General features: G+C 40.4%; 1 protein-coding gene across 5 annotated transcripts in view; it reads left to right on the top strand.

Moving 5' to 3' along the window:
* Positions 1–25,133, top strand: part of NFIB (nuclear factor I B) — a 219,707-nt gene that overhangs the window by 192,293 nt on the left and 2,281 nt on the right. For 3 of the 5 annotated variants that reach the window (XM_067553103.1, XM_067553104.1, XM_067553102.1), the window contains exons 11-12: positions 1,689–1,777; positions 20,714–25,133. The exon at positions 20,714–25,133 is cut by the window's right edge and continues 2,281 nt beyond it. In XM_067553103.1, coding sequence (XP_067409204.1) covers positions 1,689–1,777; positions 20,714–20,843 — 219 coding nt within the window. In that variant the 3' untranslated portion in view covers positions 20,844–25,133. The remainder of the gene's footprint in view (positions 1–1,688; positions 1,778–20,713) is intronic. The other 2 variants (XM_067553107.1, XM_067553105.1) reach the window with 1 other exon arrangement.

Below are 25,133 nucleotides of genomic sequence, written 5' to 3'. Positions count from 1 at the left end.
CAAAGAGTTTTGGTTGGTTGGTTTGGTTGAAATTTTGTAAAAAGGAAAAAACAGTTTCCATTTTAAAAACTTTAGACATCATGTTTCAGCTGAAAGTGAATTTATATAACCAAGTTGTAAGCCCTTAAAATATGCTTGTATGATGAAAAAGCTGACAGATTCTTAAGTATTATAGCACAAATATAACCACAATGCTACTGGCTAGAGTACTTGAATGTGTATATTTTATTAGGTCTTCAAAATAAAAATACTGCTTATGAAATAGTTTCATACGGTGACTACAGCAAAATGCACACACACATACCCCTTTCTTTCAGCATACTTAATATATTCTTTACAGTTACATTCTAGCAAACTTTTTTGACTGAATGTTTCCTTTTCTGGTTAATTTAATGTAGTTTAGTCATGCTTATAATAGCCTTTAGAAGGTCTCTTAGAGTTCTTTAGATAACAAACAAGAAACAAACCTTATGAAAACAGACTAACATTTCCATTTCTCAAACCTCAGCTGTAGGAAATTTAAGAGTGTAACAGACAGACAGGGTCAAGGCTGCAATATGGTCTGGTCTTTAACATATGTATTTATCAGGAAAGGGCCGTAGTTAATTATGCTACTGTGGATATCATTTCTTTTAGTTTGTTTGTCATAGTTTGCAACTTTTAAAGGCACTTAAAACTTGCATAGAGAAAGAAAAATGCATTTTATGCAATTAATCTCAGTGATCAAGTTATCTTTAATGCAAAGTGGTGTATCATGCAAGATGTACAGTAATTTTATTTATAGCATGGGTATACAGAGGTTAAAAACTATGCTTTTTGTATGTTTTCATCTCAAGCCACATAAGTTTACTTTCTTAAACATAAAAATAAGCAGTATATCTTTTCAATAAATCTGCTAGCACTGTAGGGCAGCTGTTAAACAAACAGAGCTATATAGGGTTACATGAACTATCTGAAGGGCAGAACTGATGATTTGGGGATCTGGGAAGAATTTGTTTCAGCTTACATTTAGTGCATTCCTCACTATATTTAAATGTAATAAAGTATTTTAAATGCTATTATTTTGAGTCTAGAACAAGATTAGATTATTTTATCACCTCTTGCTAAGTAATACCACTTTCAGTAACACTAAATTAATAAACTTCTATTACAAAATACATTTACCCTTCTCAAACAGTAAGATAAAGGCATATAGTTTGTGTAATTTGGGAACTTTTCTATAAATTGCATGTCTTCTATGTTTCACCAAATGCATGCTTCAAGATATTGATTATATTTGACCTTTACCTAGTACAGATTACTTAGTACATTGCATATAAAACACAGCATTTTGATTTTCTTTCTTAAAATATTTCACTATTGAACATTAACATTTTCTTTTATTCCAGCTCAATTTGTAATCTAATAATGGCTAATTGTTATGTGCTAAACACTAGTTATTCTTTTATGCTTTATTAATAGAGGAGCGTATTAAAGTAGCAGTTTCTTAAAATTTAAAAAATAGGAATTTTATTTTTCAGTGTAATGGGGTTTTTGTTGTTTTGGGGGGATTTTGTTTGTTTTTAAGTTACTTCTTGGTAAAGTAAGGTTTTGTGCCATGTACAGTACTAGTCTGCATGTATTCATTTAAATACTAAAAACTGTAGTACTGCTCGATCCATATCTGACTGCTAGGTTTCAATTGACAGCTGAGGATTTGTGACTGGACCATGAATCAAAACGGCAGGCATTTATACCCCAGTGCCAGTGAGGATACATTGGGAATTACTTGGCAAAGGTAACATTTTAATTATTTCCCACTACACCTACACTACATCTAAAAAAGTTACATTGAGCTGCAGTATCTGTTTTAGCAGGCCTTCAGGAAGGAATACATGTCAAAATTTAACCAAAACATATCTGTATAACATTTTTTGAATACACATTTACATTTAATGTAAATTGAACCGTTAGAATATACTATAGTATATTCTGTAGTATTTGGGATGCCAAATGTTTGCTGTCAAGTGCAAAGCGTTTGTAATTTTAAAGGACTGTAGATTTTAGGACTTAAAAAATTGAATCACAGTTTAAAGAACTAAAGTTATATATTTCGGGGCTTACAGGTTAATATGCAAAAGTTGGTGTGATTAAAACCAATCAGTGACTAGTATAGCAGTCCTCTGTTGCAGGTGGTATTTTGGGAGTGAATAATCATACTAACCATAGAAGCAGTTCTGACTAACAAGTTGGGAACAATTTGTATAGATTTAGATCACTAGCATGTTCATGAAGGTAAGAGGAAAACCATGTCCTTTATAAACTAAAATACAGAATAATTAGAATTCATTTAATTCTTTGCATGCTAGAGAAACCTTAGCTATTGGTACAGAATCAATTACACATATGTGTATTATATTATACATACATTATATGTATACTTGGTTATGGTAGTAGTAGGGGTGTCTGTATGGATATAAAAATAGATGAAAGATAATAAACAACACTATTGTGAGATATGTCAGTCTTTCAGTTTTTCATATGCAGAATTCCCTTTGACTTACCTCACTGGGGGAAAGTTATACACATGATGAAAGGCCTGCAGATTTGGGCCCTAACAGGTGAAGCAATCGCTCCCCTCCACTTTAAAATCATTTTTATATACCTCTTAGAGGTATGTATATATAAATATGACAATGTATCATTGCCAGCACTTTCCAAATAGTTCATGTAAAATATATGTGTGTGTGTCTGGATATATAAAATTTTGCTGTGCAATATACTGGATGACATACTGGGTTTTACTATTGATTGCTAAAAGTTTTCTTAGTATCAACTTGGAAATGTGATATTTGATTGGCAAGTTGGGTGTTATATATGAATCCAAAGTTTAAACTATTAAACTAGTATTGTTGTAACCATATTAATACCAAATGATCTTCCAGCAGTTAGTTACTTGCTCAATTGCATGTATTTTCTGTACTTTTTTTCTAATAATTTTGATGTCTGGTAGAAATCTGAAATCCTGTTGAAGGAGCAAGGTGGCCAGAAGGACAGTTTTCCACATCAGAAATCAAATGGTGTACAATGAATGGAAAGTTAAGTTAGTGGGTTCACCTCAATTCCTTGAGGACTGTGATTCACGTTATAAATCCCCATCATTTGATAATTGGTACAGTTTTTATCCCTTCTATCAAGAATGAATCCAAATTGATCTACTGTAGCACAGAGAGTAACTTATTCTCCCCCCAAAAGTATGTAACTTTCTCAATACCTTAATAGGAGACTAGACTGGACAAGAACTTGCAATTTATGAGCTAGTGACTGGGCCTGATCCGCAGATGGTGTAAAACAATGTAGTATTATTGACTTGAGTGGAGCTATGCCAATTTAGATAAACTGAGCATCTGGCCCAGTGTATTGTGGACTTCAGTTTTCATGCCTACCACATGTGCTCCTTGAATGTGAGTTGCTAAAAGGAAAGAGAGGGAGATAATCACAAAATGTAGCCTTTGGGATACGGATACTCTTTTCAAACATCTATGAAAAAAGAGGACATAAAAGCATAAATGGGAGATACCTTAACAAATGGGCAGTTTTCTTGATAAAGTCTTTATAACATTTCAAGAAAGAAACCTCTGAGCAATAAATCCTTTATGAACGTTGGGTAAAGCAATATTTCCTTGTTAAAAAGGAAAACTGAAACGTTTTCTCCCACAAACTTGTTTGAACCACAGTTCCTCCAAATCTGTAATACTCATTTTGATAGTCAGTAGAGTGACTTTTTATAGAAAGGTTTCATGATTGTTTTAAGTTGCAACAACTAATATGTTCTGGTTCACTGATTTTTTAGATGTTTTGTTGAATATTTCTATGCACTCAAGTCGAAGGGTTGGCAGTGCCTGAAAATGAGCTTTTCTGTATGCGCATAGATCAGGTGATGGAAGTGACCAAACTGAAAGTTTGCTCCATGCTGCACTGTCAGTGACCTTCCCTGCCCCCAACTTGAGGAGGACCACCCTCTGAGAGGGTGAGAGATGATATGGTCCCTATGCTTGTTCTTTTTGTGTACTTCATCTTATCACTGGCTGCCAATCATGCCAAACTGCTAAATGATCTGTGGATTTTAAAACCTACTTTTAATTTATTTTCTAGTAAAACTACAAGCCTGATATAATTTCTGAAGGAGTAGTAACATATATTTTTCAAAAACATTAATTTCTAAAATCAATAGACAAAGAGAAACATGAGTTATACAAAATAAGAAACTTGTCATCAGCGCGCACATTTTTTAAAAAGCAGAGTAGTTGTGTATGGATAGTTATATACAAACTTAGATCTATACTTCAGTTGGTTAAAATAAATATATTGGTGTTAGTGAAGGAGAAGTTTACTTAAAACATCTGTTCAACACCCTCAATAATAAGCAAAAACAGGTTTTTAGTATAATAGTTGGAAGTAATTTTGTTTTGCACCTGGTACCATGATTGCCTACATTTTTATTATCTATTTACTGTCTATATGATGATTTTGTTCCATTGAACTTTAGGACCTCAGTTCAGTAAATCATTTAAGCACATGCTTAAAGTTAAGCATGAGTAATTCCACTGATCTAATGCTTAAAATTAAGCACATGCATAAGTTCTTCACTGAATCAGGACCCTATAGTTATTTTTTTTTCCTTTTGCTGTACACCTGAAGATAATTTTTAGAACTTATCTAAATAAATCTCATTCAGATCATTGCTGAGGTAACTATAAAAATAGTTAGAATCAAGTTGGAAAATATAGTTTCAAGCGCTGCACAGTAAACTAAAAAGGTATGTAAGTAAAACCCATGAGTGAGTGAGAGAGGGACTCTGTGAAACATATGGACTGAGCGCCTGATCCAATAGCCATTATTAATCCAAATGTATAGTCATATTGACTCCAGTGTGATACAAAGGGATGCAGGATTAGGCCTTCATATACTAAATTTGAATATTTACCAGTAAGCCTTTCACAAACTATAAACAAACCACTAGTGGTAAAATGTACATTTTATCACGGATGTTGTTAATTTTCCTATTATTCTGAACTACTGTAATTTATATTTAAAAAACTGCTGCTCTTAAGGGTTAACTGTTACTTTAACATTACATTTACACACTACCCCTGCAAATGCACTAGGTTAGCATTTCCTGCTTTCAGTTTGTTATCTTGACACATAAGTACAGTACAACAGCTGGTTTGTTCCTGAAGCTCCTGAGGGGAGCTTTATTCTCAGAGTGCTGAATTTCCTTTTCAGCGTTAGCTGTAGGGGTGTTCAAAATGTTCATTTTTTTAAGCAGTACTCTCTTTGCCCCTAGCACTACTCTGGGGCTGTGATAATAATGCAGATAAGGCAGTTGAATGGAATAATCTCCAGTTCGTGGGGGGAGTGGGAGGGGAAGTGGAAATTGCTTAGAATCTTTTCCATACCACAATATCTTGTGTCTGTTAGTATCTAGTGAACGTACAAAATCACTAACAACTAAGTTATCACTAAGTGTTTCTATGGTTAATTGTTGCATTAAAAAAAGTTAACACATTTGGACAACACACACCTGTTAGATCAAGGATTTTTTTTATTTCCACTGTACGTATTTGTTTGGGATAAAAGTACAAACTCAACTTTTGAAACTAAAAACAAAGAAGTGAAAATCTTCTGGTGATAAAAGTATTCATAGCAGACAAATGCAAGAATTTCTCGTCTTTATTAACTTATATCGCTATCTCCTATAGTTTCACCCAACTCTGTAATAAAGAAAGATGTACAGAACATTATGTTTCCTTTCCATCTAGGCAAACATCTTCAGAACACTTCCTAAGAAATTAATTGTATTCCAGCCAGACTTGCATGCTGCCATCCCACAGGAAATGGGTCAGCAATCCATTAAGATGCCATTAGATAATCTAATTTGGAACTTAATCTCTAAATTAACCATGCTCCATACTTGAAGCATACTTGAGAGAAAGAAAAAAAGTTTATGTTTGAATCGATAGGGGAGCCGAAGCGTGAAGAAGGCTGTTTGTTTTTTCTGTAGCTGTGGTCACGTCTCAAGCCGTCTGGTAACCAGGAGAAACCAGACATGATGTAATTCCAGATTGAACTTGAACTTCAGGGATTTAGAATGGGGGAACAATAGACCATAGGAATCAATAATGTCCATTTTCCACATGATTATGTTTGGAGCTTTAAGTTAACCTTTATGGGAGAAGCAGCAAGATCTGCAGTGCAACCAAAATAAGTTGATCTAGAGACAAGATGTTAGAGTAAAGAAAACAACTTTTCCAGGGATATTTTCTGAGTGGCTCTGCAGATTCCAGCAGGATTAGGAAAGTTCCCGCTCTGCAGTAAACTGGTTGCCTGTTCTGAGCATTCTTTGTTCAGTTAGGTAGGACAAACTTAATCTTACGTTTCCTGTCAGATGATTTTTGGCAGCAGTCTTAGGGAAGGAGGAGCATGTTACAGAAAATTCCCAAGTGTAAACTGCACCTTTAACTCCTTGATGACACTGGAATTTTACCTACTAGCCATTTTGTCTCAAGTTGTTTCACTTGAAGCAATAAAACTGCACTTTTTCCCCCCAGCAAACAAGATGTTCCCTTGCATTTAGTGTTGTGTTTACTAAACAAACTCCTAATTGTATTTACCAAAGTGCTAACACATGACATTTAATAAATTACTGTTTTAAATTATAAAGTAAGTTGTGGAAGAAGAAAAGAAGTATAAAATGCTGTTGTGATTAAGTTTTTAAAAAAACTATTTCTATTGAACATTTTGAAAAAGAGAGTTGGCGTCACGTTAGAGAACAAGAATAGCCAGTCTGGGTGCTGAAATACAGTCCTTCAGTTAACCTTTCCTTTGCTGCATTGCAAATTTTTATGGTTAAGTGGAATTTTCCTGTTTTCTTGTTATTTATTTATGTGGCCTAATATTTACCTGAATAGTTTACCTGAAACTACAGAATCCTTTTTTCTTAGAGGATTAGCTCACATAAAAGAATCAAATCATCCTGTGCAAAACATTCATGTGTGTTTTGTGAAGGACTCTTAGAGCTCCTTTGTTTACTTCCTCTACCTACCATCCCTAGCGCAGGGACCCCCAAGACCCATGTATTTTCGTGTGTGCTAGGAACCCTGTGCCCTCTTCACTGCCTCCAGGAATCCCCACTCCCAATACCTCAGCTTCATGGCAGCTGGCTCTCCAGCTGGTTGTTGTCCTTGGCATCTCCTCCTCCCCCAACCTAGTTAGGTTCCACAGCACAGAGTGGGTGTGCACCAAAATCTCATTCTGAACTAGTGTTGCTGAGGACTTTCTGTGGTGAAAGTAAGAGAAACTCCTTCAGGTTCATGGACAGAAGAAACAATGCCATAGAAGCAGAACTCCCTTGCCTCCACTTCCTCTGGGCAATGATCAGTGGAATTTTCTCCTCCATCTGCTAGATGGAAAGGATGATTTCTGACCAACTCAAGATTAAAAAGCTTCCGAAATTGAGATATACGTAATGTAGTATCTTTTTAAATAAATGCCCACTTCCGAGGTATAATGTGGCAGTTGTTTAAATGCACGCATCAACTCTGCACACACCTGTTTAGGGCAGAGATTGACAGGAAATACCATACTCGAGAAACTCAAGGGGGAATTAATATAGGCAGAAATACCCAAATTGGGATTTAGCCAGGACACCAGGGTTAACACCACTACTCCTGCAAAGTGTCGTATGAACATAGTGTCCGCAAGTGGTCAGAACTTTAGTTTCAGGTCTCAACTGAAAGAGCATTTTCAAGCAGTTCAGTGCCCTCTATTGCTGTATTGGGGCATTGGTTCACTACGAACTCTGGAACTCAGAAGCACCACCTACTAAGTCATCAACACCGCATTCTTCAGCATCAAGGTGTTCCTAGCTCTTTTACCCAAAGTACTGATCTAGCCTGACCATGTTTAGCTTGTGAGAGCTGATATGATCACAGCAAAAGGTGGTAAGGCTGCAACTGGAAATTATTATTTTAGGAGTACTTTTTAAGAGGGAGGTTTTCAGATCAGAAAGTATGCATGTCAGAAACTTTTAAAGCTTTTACCACAGAAGTATTAACTGCTGGAGACTTAACTTCATATTGGTGCAAGTCTTGATTAGATTTATTCTTTAGTGCACTGAGTAATTTGTTTATTACTCTCCTCATATTAATGTAACCTCCACAGTGGACTGTATATAAATACTGTACTGCTTGTGGTCAATTCCAGTAATATTTAATCAGAGATTCTTGAAAGAGCACTTAGTATCTTTAAAAGAAAATCATGGGCAAAATCTTGATTGAATTAACATGTGAAAACTGTAATGGAGAATATTAACCCTGTAAGACAGTTGTAGACTGTCTTTGCTATTTTATGATGTTTGTGAACAAAGAAATGATGGCTGTAGTACACCTCTATTATTGGACAGTCTAGTTGTGATCAGAAAAGACCACTGCTGTGACTAGTAAAATTTTTGTGGAAGGATAATGGTTCAGGGGGTTGGTAGTGGGATTCGGAGACTCTCCTCACAATGGTGCTGGTTAGAATCTAGGTATGTAACTGAAAACTATTATCTGATAGGTGCTTATTTTGTAACCTTGTTTAGAAACTTATGTGGAATGCATATAGAAAGACATGGTGGGTGAGGTAATATCTTTTACTAGACCAACTTCTGTTGGTGAGAGAGACAAGCTTTCCATCTTACACAGAGCTCTTCTTCAGGACTGGGAAATGTACTTTGAATGTCACAGCTAAATACAAGGTGGAACACATTGTTTAAAATAAGTAGTTCACCATATTTCAAAGGACTATTCAATGTAAAGTGGCCCACTAACACCTCTCCAGCCATTGGCGGAGGAGTGTTAATGGGTTATAGATTGTTGAAATAAGCCATAAATCCAGTGTCTCTATTCAGTCCATGATTTTTAGTGTCAAGAAAGGCTAAGAATTTAAGTTCCCAGACTCATCTTTTGAAGATGTAGTTCAGGTTTCCTTTGAGGATGAGGACTGAGAGATCAGATATGGAGAGATCACTTTGTGGAAAGTGTGCACTGTGGTGAAGTGGTCCTGTTTGGCCCCATGGGTCTGCGCTCCCTTCATATATGCTGGTGGTGTGGCTGGGTGGGAGTGGGGGGGGGAGGCCCGGTCCCGCCCTCTACCCGGGCCCCGACCCAGAGGAGTAGCCTCAAACAGCTCAGTCCAGGGACTATTACCTTCCCTGGGTCGCTTGTCTGCAGCCCCCCCTGCTTGTGGTCCTCCTTCAGGCTCTTTGGGGCCAGTGTCCCCTGGTCTTGCCTGGATGGGCTCCTTCTTAACTCCTGTGGCTGGATGATCTTGCAACACCCACACTAGCTCCAAGCCATGTAGCAGTTCTGCTCCGCTCTGCTCCGCTCCTCTACTCAACTCCCTCTCAGCTGCCACTGCCTGCCTGAAACAGAGGCTTTTTACCTGCTGTGGCCAGCTCCCTAAGTGGCTTCAGGTGCCCCAATTAACCTGGAGTAACCCTGGCTGTGTTACCCAGGGAACGGATTTGCTAAGCCTGGGGCTGATATATATGCCTTTCCGCACCTTCCTATAGCCGTCAGGGCTGGCCCCGTCACACGTCCTCCCCCCCGCTCAAACCCACTGGGTTGGGCAACTTGGGATGTCATACAGTGCACCCGGGACAGGCCATCGGCATGCCCGTGGTGACTGTCCGCCCGGTGTTGTATGGTGAACCAGAAAGGTTTGAGGGACAAGAACCACCTGGTTACCCGTGCATTTTTCTCCCTGTTCCGGTGCATCCACTGGAGGGGAGCGTGATCAGTCACGAGGGTAAAGTGGCTCCCCAGCAGGTGGTAGCGGAGCGCTTCCATAGCCCACTTGACAGCGAGGCACTCCCTTTCTACAACTGCATACCTCCGTTCCGTCAGGAGGAGTTTTCTGCTGAGGTACATTACTGGGTGTTCCTCGTCTCCCGCCATCTGCGATAGGACCGCACCCAAGCCCACCTCAGAGGCATCGGTCTGCAGGATGAATTCTTTTGTAAAGTCGGGGGTGAGGAGTATGGGGTCACTGCAGAGGACTGTCTGTAAGTCTGTAAAGGCTTCTTTGGCTGCAGTGGTCCATCATACCATCTCTGGGCCCCGGGCCTTTATCAGGTCCGTCAGGGGGCTGGCTGTGGAGACAAAATGCGGGATGAATCGCCGATAGTACCCCACCACACCTAAAAATGCTCGGACCTGCTTCTTCCGGTTAGGCCGGGGCCAATTCTGGATAGCTTCCAGCTTATTTAATTGGGGTCTCACCACACCCCTCCCTACGATGTATCCGAAGTATCGAGCCTCAGCTAGACCTATGGCACACTTGGTGGGATTTGCGGTGAGGCTGGCCTGCCTCAGGGTGTTCAATACCCCTTCTACCTTCCTTAGGTGGGTTTCCCAGTCTGGGGTGTGAATGACTATGTCGTCCAGATATGCGGCTGCATAGTCGGCATGGGGACGCAGCAGCTTATCCATTAGACACTGGAAGGTAGCTGGGGCCCCATGTAGTCCAAAGGGGAGGACAGTATATTGGAACAACCAATCTGGTGTAGAGAACGCGGTCTTTTCCTTTGCCTCTTTGGCTAGAGGGACCTGCCAATATCTCTTGGTCAGATCAAGGGTAGTTAAGAACCGAGCCCTGCCCAGTCAATCCACGAGCTCATCTATCCGGGGCATGGGGTATGTGTCAAACTGAGAAACCTCGTTGAGCTGGCGAAAGTCGTTGCAGAACCTCGTAGTGCCGTCAATTTTAGGCACTAGCACGATTGGGCTAGACCACTGACTATGGGATTCTTCTATGATCCCCAGCTCCAACATTTTCCTGACCTCAGCCCTAATTTTCTCTCTCTTGGCCTCAGGTATTCGGTAGGGCCTCATCATAACCCTGGCTTCGGAGTTTGTGATAATGTGGTGAAGAACCTCCGTTGTTCGTTCTGGCCTAGTTGTGAAGACATCCTGGTTTCGGGCTACCATTTCGGACACCTCAGCCTTCTGGTTTGGTGTTAGGTCCGGGGATATCTTCACTTGTTCAAGGTGTTCTATGTCCTGGATTAAGGCCACACATGCTTCCCGGGCCTTCCAGGGCTTTAATAAGTTGATGTGGTAGATCTGTTCTTGTTTGCGACGCCCTGGTTGCCGTATGGGCTCAACCACTTCATAGGGCCCCTGCCACTGGGCCAACAGCTTGCTTTCGGCGGTGGGGACTAGTATCATTACCTGGTCCCCCAGCTGAGATCGTTGCACCGTGGCTTGATGGTTATAGTGGACCTGCTGGGCCCGCTGGTTTTTTTCCAAATGTTCCCATATAATGGAGGTGACTCGGGCTATCCAGTCCCTCATCTGGAGTACATGATCAATTACGTTCTTCCCGGGTGTGGGCCCCTCCTCCCAAGTTTCCTTGGCTATGTCCAAGATGCCCCGGGGGTGACGTCTGTATAGTAGTTCAAAGGGAAAGAATCCTGTGGAGGTCTGAGGAACCTCCTGGATGGCAAACATAAGGTATGGCAACAAGACATCCCAGTCCTTTCTGTCTCGGCTCACCACCTTCTTTATCATGGCCTTGAGGGTCCTATTGAATCTTTCTACCAGGCTGTCTGTCTGAGGATGGTAGACCGAAGTGCATAGGGCTCGCACACGTAGGAGAGTGCACAAGTCCTTCCTTAGTTTTGACATGAATGGGGTCCCTTGGTCTGTTAATATTTCCTTAGGTAGCCTCATGCGGGTGAAAATCTTCACAAGCTCGTTTGCAATTACCTTAGAGGTGGTATTCCGCAAGGGGACAGCTTCCGGGTACCTGGTGGTGTAGTCAAGGACGACGAGTATGTGTTGGTGGCCTCGAGTCGTTTTCTCCAAGGGACCCACTAGATCCATGACAGTCTGTTCAAACGGGATTTCGATGATGGAAAGGGGCACTAAAGGGACGCTTAAATGGGGCTGGGGGCTGTGTAGCCGGTATTCAGGGCATGTGGCACAGTAGCGCCGAACCTCCTCATGTATGCCCGGCCAAAAGAACTTCCTTAAGATTCAGGCCAGGGTTTTTCTATCCCCAAGTGCCCTCCAAAGAAATGGCTGTGGGCCAAGTTCAGCACAGCTCTTTGGTGCTTCTGGGGCACCAGGAGCTGGAGCACCTTCTCTCCGTTCATTTCAGCAAATCCCCCTTTATCATAAAATACGGCCCTGGACCCCGAGTTTTCCCCTCCACAGGCACTCCATCTATCTCTGCCACGTCTCTTCTGGCACTGACATATCTTGGGTCTTCAGCCTGATCTTGGCCGAAGTTCTCTCGTGTCGGTCTGGGCTGTCCAAGCTCCAAGGGACCCATTTCCACCTCTGCTTCTGGTTTGATGCGATATGGTTCGGGGTCCGCTTCAGGCCCTTCCTCTCTCAGGGCAGCTTCTCTAGCTGCGGCCCAGGTCTGCCTGCCTACTATGGCTGGCTTCAAACTCTGGGCCAATATCCTTGTACCCAACGCCTTGGCTGCCCTCCTTTCATCCCTGGTCTTTGGGCCCTTCACTGGGGCCGGGAACAGATCCTCAGCAATCTCGGAGAGCATCAGGGGGTGCTCATCTGAGGAGGCTATTCCATTAGCTTCAAGGCCCTCCCCTTCCCCTGACCCCTCCGGGGGAAGTAGGGTTCCAAACACTGGGAAAACTCTTCCTATGAGTACTGGATACGGAAGCCTAGGAACCACTCCTGCTGTCACCCTGGTGACACCTCCCGGAACCTTGAGATCCACTGGGACGGTTGGATAGTAACTAACAGCCCCATGAATGCAAGTTACCCCTGTGCATTTAGCCTGTGTCAATTGGCTGCACTTTACAAATTCCCAGAAATGAGTGTAATGGCGCTCCCAGAGTCCACCAGGGCCAGGGTCTTAACTCCGTTTAGCTTCACAGGCCTTGTATACCTATGTGGGGTTAGGGTGAACCCCACGAGGTGGATTAGGCTGCAGGAGTCTGCCCAGGTCCTCAGGTTACATTTCATGGGTTCCTCCACATTGGGGCATTGGGCAGCTATGTGTCCCCACTCCCCACGTGCATAGCATCGGTAGGAGGCCCTAGGCACCCTTTTATCCTTTGGGCTAAGGGGTATGACCCGGTACTTCCTGCCCACATCACCCTGTCCTTTGGTGGCCTCCAGTGAGCCCTCCGTTTCCCTCATCTTCCGCCTGGTCTTCCCTGGGTTCTCGGGTCTCCGTATCCGAGGAACTGGGGTAGGCCTTTTGATCTGGGGAAAGTCCTCTTTGATGGGTCGGGTAAGACCTCTAGCTGTTACCCGTCTCTCTACTAGGGTAATTAGTTCGTCATAGGAAGACGGATCATTCTGGCCTACCCAAGCGCGGAGGTCTGGCGGTAGCCCCTTCATGTACCAGTCAATAACGAGAATCTCAAGGACCTTCTCTGGCTGGTGGATCTCCGGCTGCAGCCACTTCTGTGTGAGATGGGCCAGATTGAATAGTTGTGACCGCGGAGCCTTGCCCTCCTGGTACCTCCAGTCATGGTATCTCTGGGCCTGCACAGCTGTTGTTACTCCCGCCCGAGCCAGGATCTCGGTCTTTAACTGGTGATAGTCTGCTGCAGCTACTGCAGGCAGGTCATAATAGGCCTTTTGGGCTTCTCCATACAAACGGGGCGAGAATACCAGCCCACTGGGCCTGGGGCCAAGCCTCACAGGTGGCAACCCTCTCAAAGGTGAGGAGGTACGCCTCCACATCATCCTCCGCTGTCATCATCTGCAGATAGCTAGTGGCCCGTAGTGTTCGCATCCCATCCGGTTCAGGAGTGTGGGAGGTCAGGATCTTCAGATGGGCCACCACTTCTCACAAGAGGGCCAGGTCCTAGTTGGCCTGGCTGATCAGCAACTGGTTGGTTTCTTGCTGGAGCCACACTGATTCCTGCTGGGTGGTTATCTGAGCCCAGGTGGTCTCCTGCTGGGCCGCCGTAGCTTGTATAAGTGCCTTGACTACATCCTCCATTATGGCAGGGTTTTTGTTTTGTTTTGTTTTTTGTTTTTGTTCCTTCTTCTTCTTCTCTCTCTCTAGCCACTGCGCACAAAATCCCACTCCTTACACCAGTGGTGGCAAGGTGGGCCTGTTTGGCCCCATGGGTCTGCGCTCCCTTCGGCTATGCCGGTGGTGTGGCTGGGTGGGAGCAGGGGGGCGGGAGGCCCAGTCCTGCCCTCTACCCCGGGTCCTGACCCAGGGACCCTGCGAGGAGTAGCCTCAAACAGCTTAATCCAGGGGCAACTACCTTCCCTGGGTCGCTTGTCTGCAGCCCCCCCGCTTGTGGTCCTCCTTCAGGCTCTTTGGAGCCAGCATCCCCTGGTCTTGCCTGGATGGGCTCCTTCTTAACTCCCATGGCTGGGTGCTCTCGCAACACTCACACTAGCTCCAAACCATGTAGGAGCTCTGCTCCGCTCCTCTACTCAACTCCCTCTCAGCTGCCACTGCCTGCCTGAAACAGAGGCTTTTACCTGCTGTGGCCAGCTCCCTAAGTGGCTTCAGGTGCCCCAATTAACCTGGAGTAACCCTGGCTGTGTTACCCAGGGAACAGGGATTTGCTAAGCCTGGGGCTGATATATATGCCTTCCCACACCTTCCTATAGCCATCAGGGCTGGCCCCGTCACAGCACCCATGGGTGATATGGTGTTTTTTCTTTTATCATTTTTCTGCTTGAGTTCATTTGAGAGCGTAGCAATTGTCTCATTTCACTCACATAGTTGTGATTGGGGCAGATAGTGCACTGGATGAGGTACACGACATGCTATAGCATTTGTGGGATCTATGGATCTTGAAAGACGTATTGTGGTGGGTGTTGATCATCATAGTAATGAAGATATATCAGCAGGTTTTGCATCTGTTGTTCTGGCACGGTCTGGTTCTGTTCTGAGTTGGCGTGTCCTGGTCTGTGTGGAGTTTGCTTCTGATGATGAGCTTGTAGAGGTTGGGGGGCTGTTTGAAGGCCAGAAGTGGGGATTCAGGAAAGGTATCCATCAGGAAGTGGTCTCCATCAAGTATGGGTTTTAATTATTTGATGATAACCCATATGGGTTCCAGTGTTGGGTGGCAGGTGACAACTAGCGGCGTATAGTCAGAGGGGGCTTTATTTCTGCATTGAAGCAGGTTTTCTCAGGGTGTTTGAGTGGCCAGTTCCATGACACGATCCCCTTCCGTGGTGGAGTGTCCTTGTTTAGTGAAGGTGGTTTTAAGTGTGTTACGGTGTACATCCTGGACTTTTTCCTTGGAACGTATTCTGTGGTAACTGAGTGCCCAGTTGTAAATAATAGATTTCTTGGTGTGCTTGTATTACTGGATCTATGAAGGTAGGTGTGGTGATCTGTGGATTTTGGACACCTGGGATGAAAATATCATTGATGTGTCTCAGAAAATAAAAGGCGGCAGAAGAACTCTTCTAGTTCTACACATGTTAGTGTGGTATCAGGTTCTTAGTAGGGGATTAGTTCAGTCCCTTGGAGAGTATATATAATTCAGCTCTGATTAGGGGGAGTCTTGACAAATTGATGATGTTGGAGTGTCATGTAGGGTCCATATGGTGGGTCCTGGTGCCATGGTTTCTCCTGGAGGTGGCGTTCTGTGGGTGATGGAATTGTTGTAGTTGGTTTCCCATTTTGTTTTTGTGTTGGAGGCTGACATCAGGTTTTTTTGAGATGCATCATTGATATTTTCATTCATATTTTCATTGGACAGACACCTAAACTCCCTCATACATTTCCACCAAAACATCAGCAACCATCACTCATTCATTAAACTCTCTCTACAACAAGAAATTTGTATATGTGAAATATATATACAATATGTGAAATATGTGTTAACTACTTATGCTAAACAATCTGTTCCACTTTGTATTTAGCTGTGACACTCTGAGTACCTTTCCCAGACCTGAGGAAGAGCTCTATGTAAGCTAGAAAGCTTGTCTCTTTCACCAAGAGAAGTTGGTCCAATAAAAGATGTTACCTAATATCTAAGGCATTAGATTGTCTGTCTAATACAATTGGACTGTTAGATAGTAATTCTCTAATATCCTGCGAGCAACATGGCTACAAATAACACTGCATGGAACGAGTTTGTAGCTCATCCCCTTATCTAGCGGGCAATTATTCATGTCACAAAACCTACCAGCACAGGGCTCAATTATAACTTCTAGTCAGATTGCATAGTAAGGACAGTGTGGAGCTGCTCTGTCCCAGGGGGAGCACCAGGAGACATTCTATCATAGAGAGCTGCCATTTGGGGCCATAGCGGGAACATACCTTCTACTACAACTCTCCATAGCATGCAGCCCACTACCTTCCACACACTCAGCCAACTCATCTGCCTGTTGTGTGATGAGCACAGCTTTTGCCTGCCTCCTCCCTACCCTTCTTGGGCACCCTGTGGTTTCCTGAGGTCAGGGATTGCAATTCTGCCTGGCTCTTTAAACAGATCACACAGTAGTGGGATGAAGGGGAAAGTTATCTGTGCTCTTTACACCATTGCTACCCATATAAGGACGAGGCAGAATTTGATCTACAATTAGCTCTACTTGGCACTTTTGTTAGGAATCTCTTCAGAAAAGCCAAGGATGTAATGGGTGTGAAGACTGAACTTTCTTACTCTCACAGAAGTACCTTCCAAATCATGGTTAAGGGACGGTGTCTGAGCATTGCAGAGAACTTCTATCCAGTCTGTGCCTGTTCTGTGGATAAACAGAAGATTTTGATCTCCAGAACTGTCTGTTTGGCACATATCTTGAACTGAATTGCCATCTGTGCTTTCAACCACAAGTGTCTGACCCACAAGAGGTGGTTGAAAATTCATTACATTTACCAGACATTTTACTGTAAGAAGTGTAAAAGTGCAATGAAGTTTCAAAATGTGAAAGACAGACACCAATATCTTTATTCTTGTAGCTTAAAAGAGCCTGAGTTAATGGTGATTTAATACTCTGATTAATATTATTTGTATTATGCTGCACTCACAGGCACCAATCTGGATTGGGGCTCCATTGTGCTAGGCCCCATACTTATTTCCACCATTTTGCCTTAATTCCTTTTCCTTTCCTGTATATTTTCTTATTCTTGAAATTGACCATTTATAAATGGTAGGACAAGTCTGCCCTAAGAAACATCATTATATCAAATTGAATTTTCATAAGTATTGTTCCTTAAATGCACCACTAGTTCTGCAAACTCTAGAAACCATTCATCTGGAAGTGCCAATCCTTGGGAGCAGGATAGATTGCGGGAAAAGACTGTAGGGACCATCCTGCATTGCCAGGGAGAAGAACTAGCCGCTACCCAGGAATTCACTTTAGATAAAAAAAAAATATCAGACACCTAAGCTGTGATTCCATTTCTAATCAAAGCACTTGTATACAATTGGACTGAAATGTTTTGCCTTTTGTTAAATTATTGTCACTATTATCCCTAAGAGTTTGAACTAGACACCAGAAGAACAGTCTGTCTTATAATTGTTAACGTAACCTACATACTGGTAGTAAGAGGCTTATACAACTCATATGGGATCTGCATAGTGTTAACATATGAGATTTATTCTTCCCCAAGGATTCATAAACAGTATTGACAAATATATTGCACACTGCTTTTGTGACATGGTCATAATGTAAGATGGGAGGTTTGAAAGGTTTAAATAAACATCTAAATTAAATTTGTTAGTCATACTGCAACAACAGTCCTATTAGTCACTTACTGCAATTTATTTTTATTGAACATTTTCCAAAGAAAATAAAGATCAGTGTCTCCTCTGTGTAAGAAAGCTGCTACAAATAGTAATTTGTTCTTTATCAGCATAAATTTCTGTCTTTCATACACTATAGGCATTAGGAGGTTATCAACTTAAAAAAGAAAAGCCAGATCAACTTCCAGCCGCTAAAGCATATTGTGAATTCTCCAAAAAGATAACCTGTAAGCAGTTTATCTGGACTTCTTTTTTGCAATGCAAATTATTTACATTTCTAATCCCATGATGAATCTGCCACAGAATTTACATTCTTTTAGTTACTCTTGTGTTTTAAGTGGCTAAGACATAAATCCTGGGCAGTCTCTCTTTAAGATGTTTTTATTTATTTATTGCAATTTTCTATTATTACAGTTTCCCATACACTGATCAGCAGGGAATCATTTTGGTTGTTTTTACTAGCTATCACCTAATAATGCATTTTAACAGTGCTCATATTAAAATGGGATAACGAATAAAAATGCATTGTTGAACACAAATAGTAAAGGAAGATGAAGAGAGATATGTTGAAACAATTAAGCCTCTTACATGAGATCTTGGTATGGAATATTTTTTGTGGAACCATAATCCTTTTCATCAGATCATATTGGGCAAATCTTTCATGTATAAATGGATTTAACTCTTTGTGCATGTTTTAAGATTTATTGTACAACTATCTCTATTTTTGAATAACAATGAAAAAAAATTCTCTCTTAGGCAAACAACAATAAAACATTGAATTCACCAAAGTTCACAGAAATGTTTTTGAGGAAGTAGGAAATTTAAGATGATCATAAAGTTTTACTAGATTTGCAAGATCTAAAAACTCATGTGAAAAATAGCCACACTTGAGGGCAGGTTTCTAGTGGGATGCACATTAGCATTCAAGGATATGTGCATTTTGAAAAAGCCATTGGGTGATATTGTTTCTATAGACATTATTACATAAATCTCAAGGTGATCATGATCCATATAATTCACTGAGGCAGGCAATTTTGCTCCCATGGGTTGCAAAGAGAGCAAGAGTGTGAATTTAGGCCAAAAGTTTCAAACTTGGTTGTGTAAAGTTAGGCATCTAAATACATGTGGTCTGATTTTTAGAGATGCCGAACACATGTAGCTCACATCAGAATCACAGATTTAGAAATGCTAGCCTTGGTTTCTATATTACACAGACATCTACTTCCAAATGAACTAGATTAAAAAGATGAAGAAGAAAATATTTGAGTAAAGGGAAAAGGCTACTTTTCACCATAGTATTAATTACCCAAGGAACATGTTCAACGGACTTTTCAAAATTATTATACTCTTCTATATTTGCACAGCAGCAGTTGAAAACATTGCACAAAACTACCACATATAATCTTAATTATTCTGTATACATTGTAAGATAGATAAAGGGAGTCTATTTCCATCTTGATGTATACTCCTATCTCACATTAGCACTAGCCATGCATATGCATGTATTTGGGGAAACAAGATCATAAAGGGATGATCAAAGAAATGGAAGGAAAAAATCGTTCTTGCTTCCCTCATTCCCTCACAAAAACATAATATGGGCATCAGATTTCAAAGTTAAGCATATGCAAATATTTTGCACGAAAAGTACGTATCAGATATACGTGTGTTCATTAGATGTGTGTGCACTTGGATAGACAGATGCCAAATGGGTACATGAGTATGCAAATATATAGTGTGCACATAGTCACTGGATTTTGGAGTACATTTGATGCAATACCCTAGGTATACATTTACTGCTTACACATTTTCACAATCTGGCCCAGAATGTACGTTTCCATTTGATATAATGGTCTCTCTCTTATCATGCTTATCTTTGCTGAACAATATATGGCCAATCTTTCCAAAGAACTCATCATTTATTAGCTTCCTGTTAAGCACCTAAATAAAAAAGACTGGATCTTCAAAAAGCTCAGGTCTTTCCAAAGGGCTTTTTTGAAAATCTGGCCCCAATTGTCAGCACTGTACACTTTTGGAAATCTGACCTAGAATGAATAAAGACCTGATCTTGCAAATGCTTTGCTACTGGGTGTAGTGCTTATTACTGATAGTTACTACTTGGTAAAAATTTGAAAGTTAATGGGACTTAGATTCCTTAGTTTGATACCCAAACTTTTGAGTATGGGACGTAGGTTTCTAAGTCACTTAAGCATTTTGAAAATGTTACCCCACTGTGACTTCAGTGGACCTACCCATGGTAGTAATTTCTGCACGTGACAGTAAGTATTTGTATAGTGGGCATAAGTTGCTTAGCTGTTGCCATAGAACTGGAATAAGATATGCCCTCTACTTTTGAAAATGTCTGAAAAATGTATGTCTTCATGCATTACAGCTAAAACCATTTCTTCTTCAGCAGAGTCTGCTCCATATTGGACTCATGCACCTCACAGGCACATCATATAATGGAGAGAGAGGGATTGAGCTTGTGTGATAGAGGGGACAGAAGATTTATTAAATCACAGAAGAGATTTATATTATACAGTAAATGTGTATTTTGTGTTCTTGTAATAAGTAATATAACATGTACACTATAACGGATTGACTGGTTCTTAAAATCAGAGCCAGAGTTTCGTATGAGTTCCTATAATGAAGTATTTTGCACCTACTCCAGAAACTTGCCTCTGTAACTTGTCTTGGCTCTCATGAAATAAACAGGCTATTTAGTGTATGATTACAATAACACTAGTGCAATTGATATCAACACATTTACTTTTGTCTTGCAGTTGAGTTATATTTTTGCAAAGGAAATTGTATACACTAGAAACTCAAGTGACTTTCACAAATTTACCATCTTAATTGATCTTAAATAGTACTATTTATAATGAATACTAATCTGATTCTTAATCAGATTTATTATGTTTTTATTGTTGCAATATTCTTAATCTTTATTTTGTTCTCTCTCTTTCTCTCTCCCTCCCCCAACAGTCCTGGTACCTGGGCTAGCTTGGTCCCTTTTCAAGTATCAAACAGGACACCAATCCTGCCGACAAACGTCCAGAATTATGGTTTGAACATAATTGGAGAGCCTTTCCTTCAAGCAGAAACAAGCAACTGAGGGAAAATGAAACAAAAGAAAAATAAAAAAGAAAGGAAAACAGGACAAAAAATGAAACTGAAGAAAGAAAAAAAATAGACCAGCAATTGCAGCATTTACAATCACTAATTCCCTTAAGGTTGAAACTGTAATGACATAAAAAGGGTCGATGATATTTCACTGATGGGTAGAATGCAGCCCCTGCTAAGTAGCCTTTGTTATATGAAGTCCACTGGGAATTAGATGTTCTGTCTCTGACGATATATTTTAACTGACTTTCTAGATGCCTTAATATTTGCATGATAAGCTAGTTTTATTGGTTTAGTATTCTTGTTTACGCATGGGATCACTATTCCTGGTTATCTCACAAAACAAAGGCTAGGAGGCAGCAACAGAGCTGCAAAAGGACAAGGGCTGTGAGCCAACCATTTTCTCAACACGCTGATTTCTAAAAGTTAAAAAAAAAAATTAAAAAAAAAAAAAAGCTCTGTAGCCTTTAGTTGTCAGTACAGATTTATTAAACTTTGGCCCATAACCCAGCCTTTTCTAGTGTGTTGCCTAGTTTGGAATTTTCAAACTCACTATGAACACAGGCTCTATGGAAGAAATGCCTCTATGTAGGTAAAAGTGTTATCTCCTCTTTCAACAGTAAAAAAATAATTTACCTTTTTACCCACTAAAGAAATACTTACAGAGGCAAGTGCAATTTAAAAATTATATCTAAAGGGGAACATCATTATAAGTCCTTCAGCCCTTGGACTCTAAATTGAGGGGATTTAAAAAAAGAAGAAGAAGAAGAAGAATTTAAAATTACTTTGAGCAAATTTATTTTCCCCTCAGTTTTTGAGGGCATTAAATTGAGACAAATCATGTCATTGCAAAGAAGAAATTAATGGAAACACAGCACTTACGTTGGTTTAGCTGCTGCCTCCATGGAGGGGTAGGATTTATTTATTTAAAGTTAACTGGTTGCATCAAGAACCCATAGGGTGTATGTAAAGTTCTATAAAATCTTCATCTTAGAGACAAAGAGAGAGGCAAATCCATGTCACAAAGGCAAAGCTTACAGTTTACAAACTGGGAATAGTAGGGTGTGTGTGTGTGGGGGGGGGTAAAATATATTTAAATGTGCACTCTCTCTGAAAAAAAGTCTAATCACAGGGTGCTCAAAACTTGCATGGTGCTTTCAGAAATTAGCCTTGTTCAACACATTTCTCATATTGACAGAACAGTAACATGCATGGGCAGACACATTTTGCCTCTATGTCTCTTAAAACTAATTAATTAATTGATTAAAAATACTCTTTCCAGTAATCCTAATTTGCACGAAGTTATAATGTCCACATTACGTGCCTTGCCTTGAAATCTTTAAACAAAAAAAAAAAAAAAAAAAAGTGACATCATTTTACTTGTTTTGCTGCATTTATTATCATTTTAAATCTTTACCATTTTTATGACAAAATATTTTGTACTCCAGATGGGGGGAAAAAGTGTGACATCATGGATTTTTTAGACCGTTATACCTTTATCTCACATTTATAACGCATATCATGGCTGTGTATAGTTGCTGCTTAAAAATTGTAATCGACCAGCAATATTTTCAGTATTTTGGTGTTTTTTCTATTAACCTTTCATGTTTTTCATCTTCCAATTAATATTTCGGGGGGGAGGGGGGGTTCAAATTTATACGAATTATGCAATACCAAGTTTTGCCTATGTAGGTAGTGCTTTTAGCTGTATTGGTTATTATAGGTAAGTACACAGATTTAAAAGAGAAAAAAAAGAATAATGTATGCTTTTTTTGTTTGTTTTAATTGACCAAAGTGGGTACTGCTATTTCTGCAGTGTGATGAGGTCCTTTTGTGTACTGAGAGATGGACAGGGGATTTTTTTTTATACATATATATATATATTCTGGGGAGGGTGGGGAGGATTTTTAACACTTTACAGTGTAGCTGTGAAGCAGTGCACCCTTAGCCAGGCAAGGGCTGCAAAGCGACTCTTCTGCCTACTGTGACAAACTTTCAAATAGGTTCCCTCTTTTTAACTTCCCACCTGGGGTGCAAGCTGAACTCATTTCTGGATTTAAAAAAAAAAAAAAAAAAAAAGATTCTGTTGGAGGCAGACTTGACTTGAGGAAATTGTTTTACTTTTTTTATTTCGAGAGGTCAAGACCCACAGTGAGACTGAGTCTCTTTCATTCATGGCAAAGATATAATATCCCAAAATGTACACTTTTAGAAGGTGTTTTTAGCTAGAATGATGTGGAAACACACTTTCTTCTATGAGATGCACGTACTGGGCCAAATTCTTTGCTGGCCTGACTGTTGATTTCGGTTGACTGAAAAGGAATTATGCAAGCAGAAAATTTGGAGCACTGTATTTAAATGACAGGGAAAAAAAGAGTATTCACCAATGTCGAAGTATTTTTTAGTTTATTAACACACAGCATCTGAACTATAGGCATCTACCTTAGCAAATAGATGCCAAGAGGTTTAGAATTTCTTCCCATACAAAAGGTCAGATGGAAAGTTGCAGTTCTGTACTGTAACTTGAATGGAATTAGATTACAATGTAAATAAAAGTTTATTTCGAGTAAAGTAAAATCTTACAGACTAGTCGGCCTAATGCTGCAAACCTTATGTACATAAGGACTCCACTTTACAGCTCAACTTTGGGGACATTTTCCCTTCAAAGCACACCCATTTATTAGGTGTGAATACAGGGGAAAATAGACTGCTGAGCATTGAGCACCCTGTGGAATAACTGAGCCCATAGAGGCTTCTTCTATACTAAGCTGTTTGTCTTGAAATTTCCCACCATTGATCTACTACTCGGATGCAGCTCTAACAATGGTAGCACTGCTGAGAGCTCCAGTGGCTACTAGGTGCTGGCATTTTGCTGCTCAGAGCAAGTCCAGATGAAACAATGGTTAAAAACTGGCAGCTGCCTGCACCTTGTCTTCACTAGCGCGCTCTCCATCATGGCTATCTCCATTGGAGCCGTATCAGTGGGACGTGTTATGAGAAAGCTGTGTAGGCAAAGGCCTAAAAAGTAACAGAGAGAAACTGTAGAAAATAAAAAATCCTCAAGATTTATATTTAGCTAAATTAAAAAATGAAACCAACTTTATGTTGCTCTTTTTCTGAGCCCCATAGTAAGTGAATTCATTCACTAAGTAAGCGGCTGTTAAGAATAACTGAAATGTAGTAGACCACCTTGAGGATCCCTTAGGCTATGGCCTGTTAAAATAAACCACATATTGTTCTCTCAGCACATCACTTAATAATGAATGGTTATGAAGCATGGGTTATGTGCTGGAGAACTGTATTTGATTATCCCATTCAGTAAGATGTCCCCTTAAAGTTTGACTAGCACAGCAGGATGAAACTAAGACAAGTTCAGACTATAAAGTGCAATAATTTAAATGATGCTTATCCTTGTAGATGGCAGATGCTCTTAACTGAACTTTTCATGCATCTTTGACCTTTTGCGTGAACAAATCAAGCTTAAAAACACAGACTATTATTATTATTATTTTAAAAATCAAATTTGCTCTGTGTGAATGAATTTTCCTCAGTAGAAAGTTAAGCGACTCTGTGGGTTTTTCTGCCTACCTCTTTAATATAAAGGCCTGTTTTTAAAAGAAACCCAAACTTCCTTTTCTTTTCTTTTTTTTTTTTTTCTTTCTTTTCTTTCTTTTTTTCTAAGTTCAAAAGTCAAAAGATTAAGAAAATATTGAAGACTCAAATCCAGTCTCTAGCCTCCTCCTTCACCAGGAAGTGTATGCTGACTAAATCAAGCCACCCCGTTCTATGTGCACTGTTCTGCCTTTATTAAGTCGCTTTGCAGCCCTCGCCTTATGGCTGTGCCACTGAAGTGTATTTCCCCTGGAGTGACATGAACGTATGAGGCTTGACTAAGGGAAAAAAAAAAAGGCAGTGAAGGAGACTGTACATAAAGACATGGCAAAAATATTAATTATAGCAATATAGTTGTGGGGTGATGTTCAGGTGGGCAGCTCCATTGAAAATATGTGAATGAATCTGTGAAGCTGCAAGTAGCGAGAAGAACGGAGGATCTTCTTAATGTACCGCCTACCTTGTAGACAGTAATTTGTACACTGTATAGTTTTGTTAAGAATTTTTTTTAATTAAAATACCCTTGTTTGTAAAGCTAACTTTTTAACAATTATAATGGAAATATATGACATTTCCATTTTTAAAATAAACAAGAATATTCCTTGTTTGGGAACTGGACTTGGGTTAAAACTCTCCAGTTTCTTAATTTATGTATTAAAAAAATCTGTCC

This window comes from Emydura macquarii, unplaced genomic scaffold (genome assembly GCF_026122565.2).
Source record: "Emydura macquarii macquarii isolate MOO-44397 ecotype Brisbane River unplaced genomic scaffold, CSIRO-AGI_Emac_v2 contig_1451, whole genome shotgun sequence".
Taxonomy (NCBI): Eukaryota; Metazoa; Chordata; order Testudines; family Chelidae; genus Emydura; species Emydura macquarii.
Note: the sequence above shows the minus strand (reverse complement) of the source record. Positions and strands in the feature narration are given on the sequence as shown.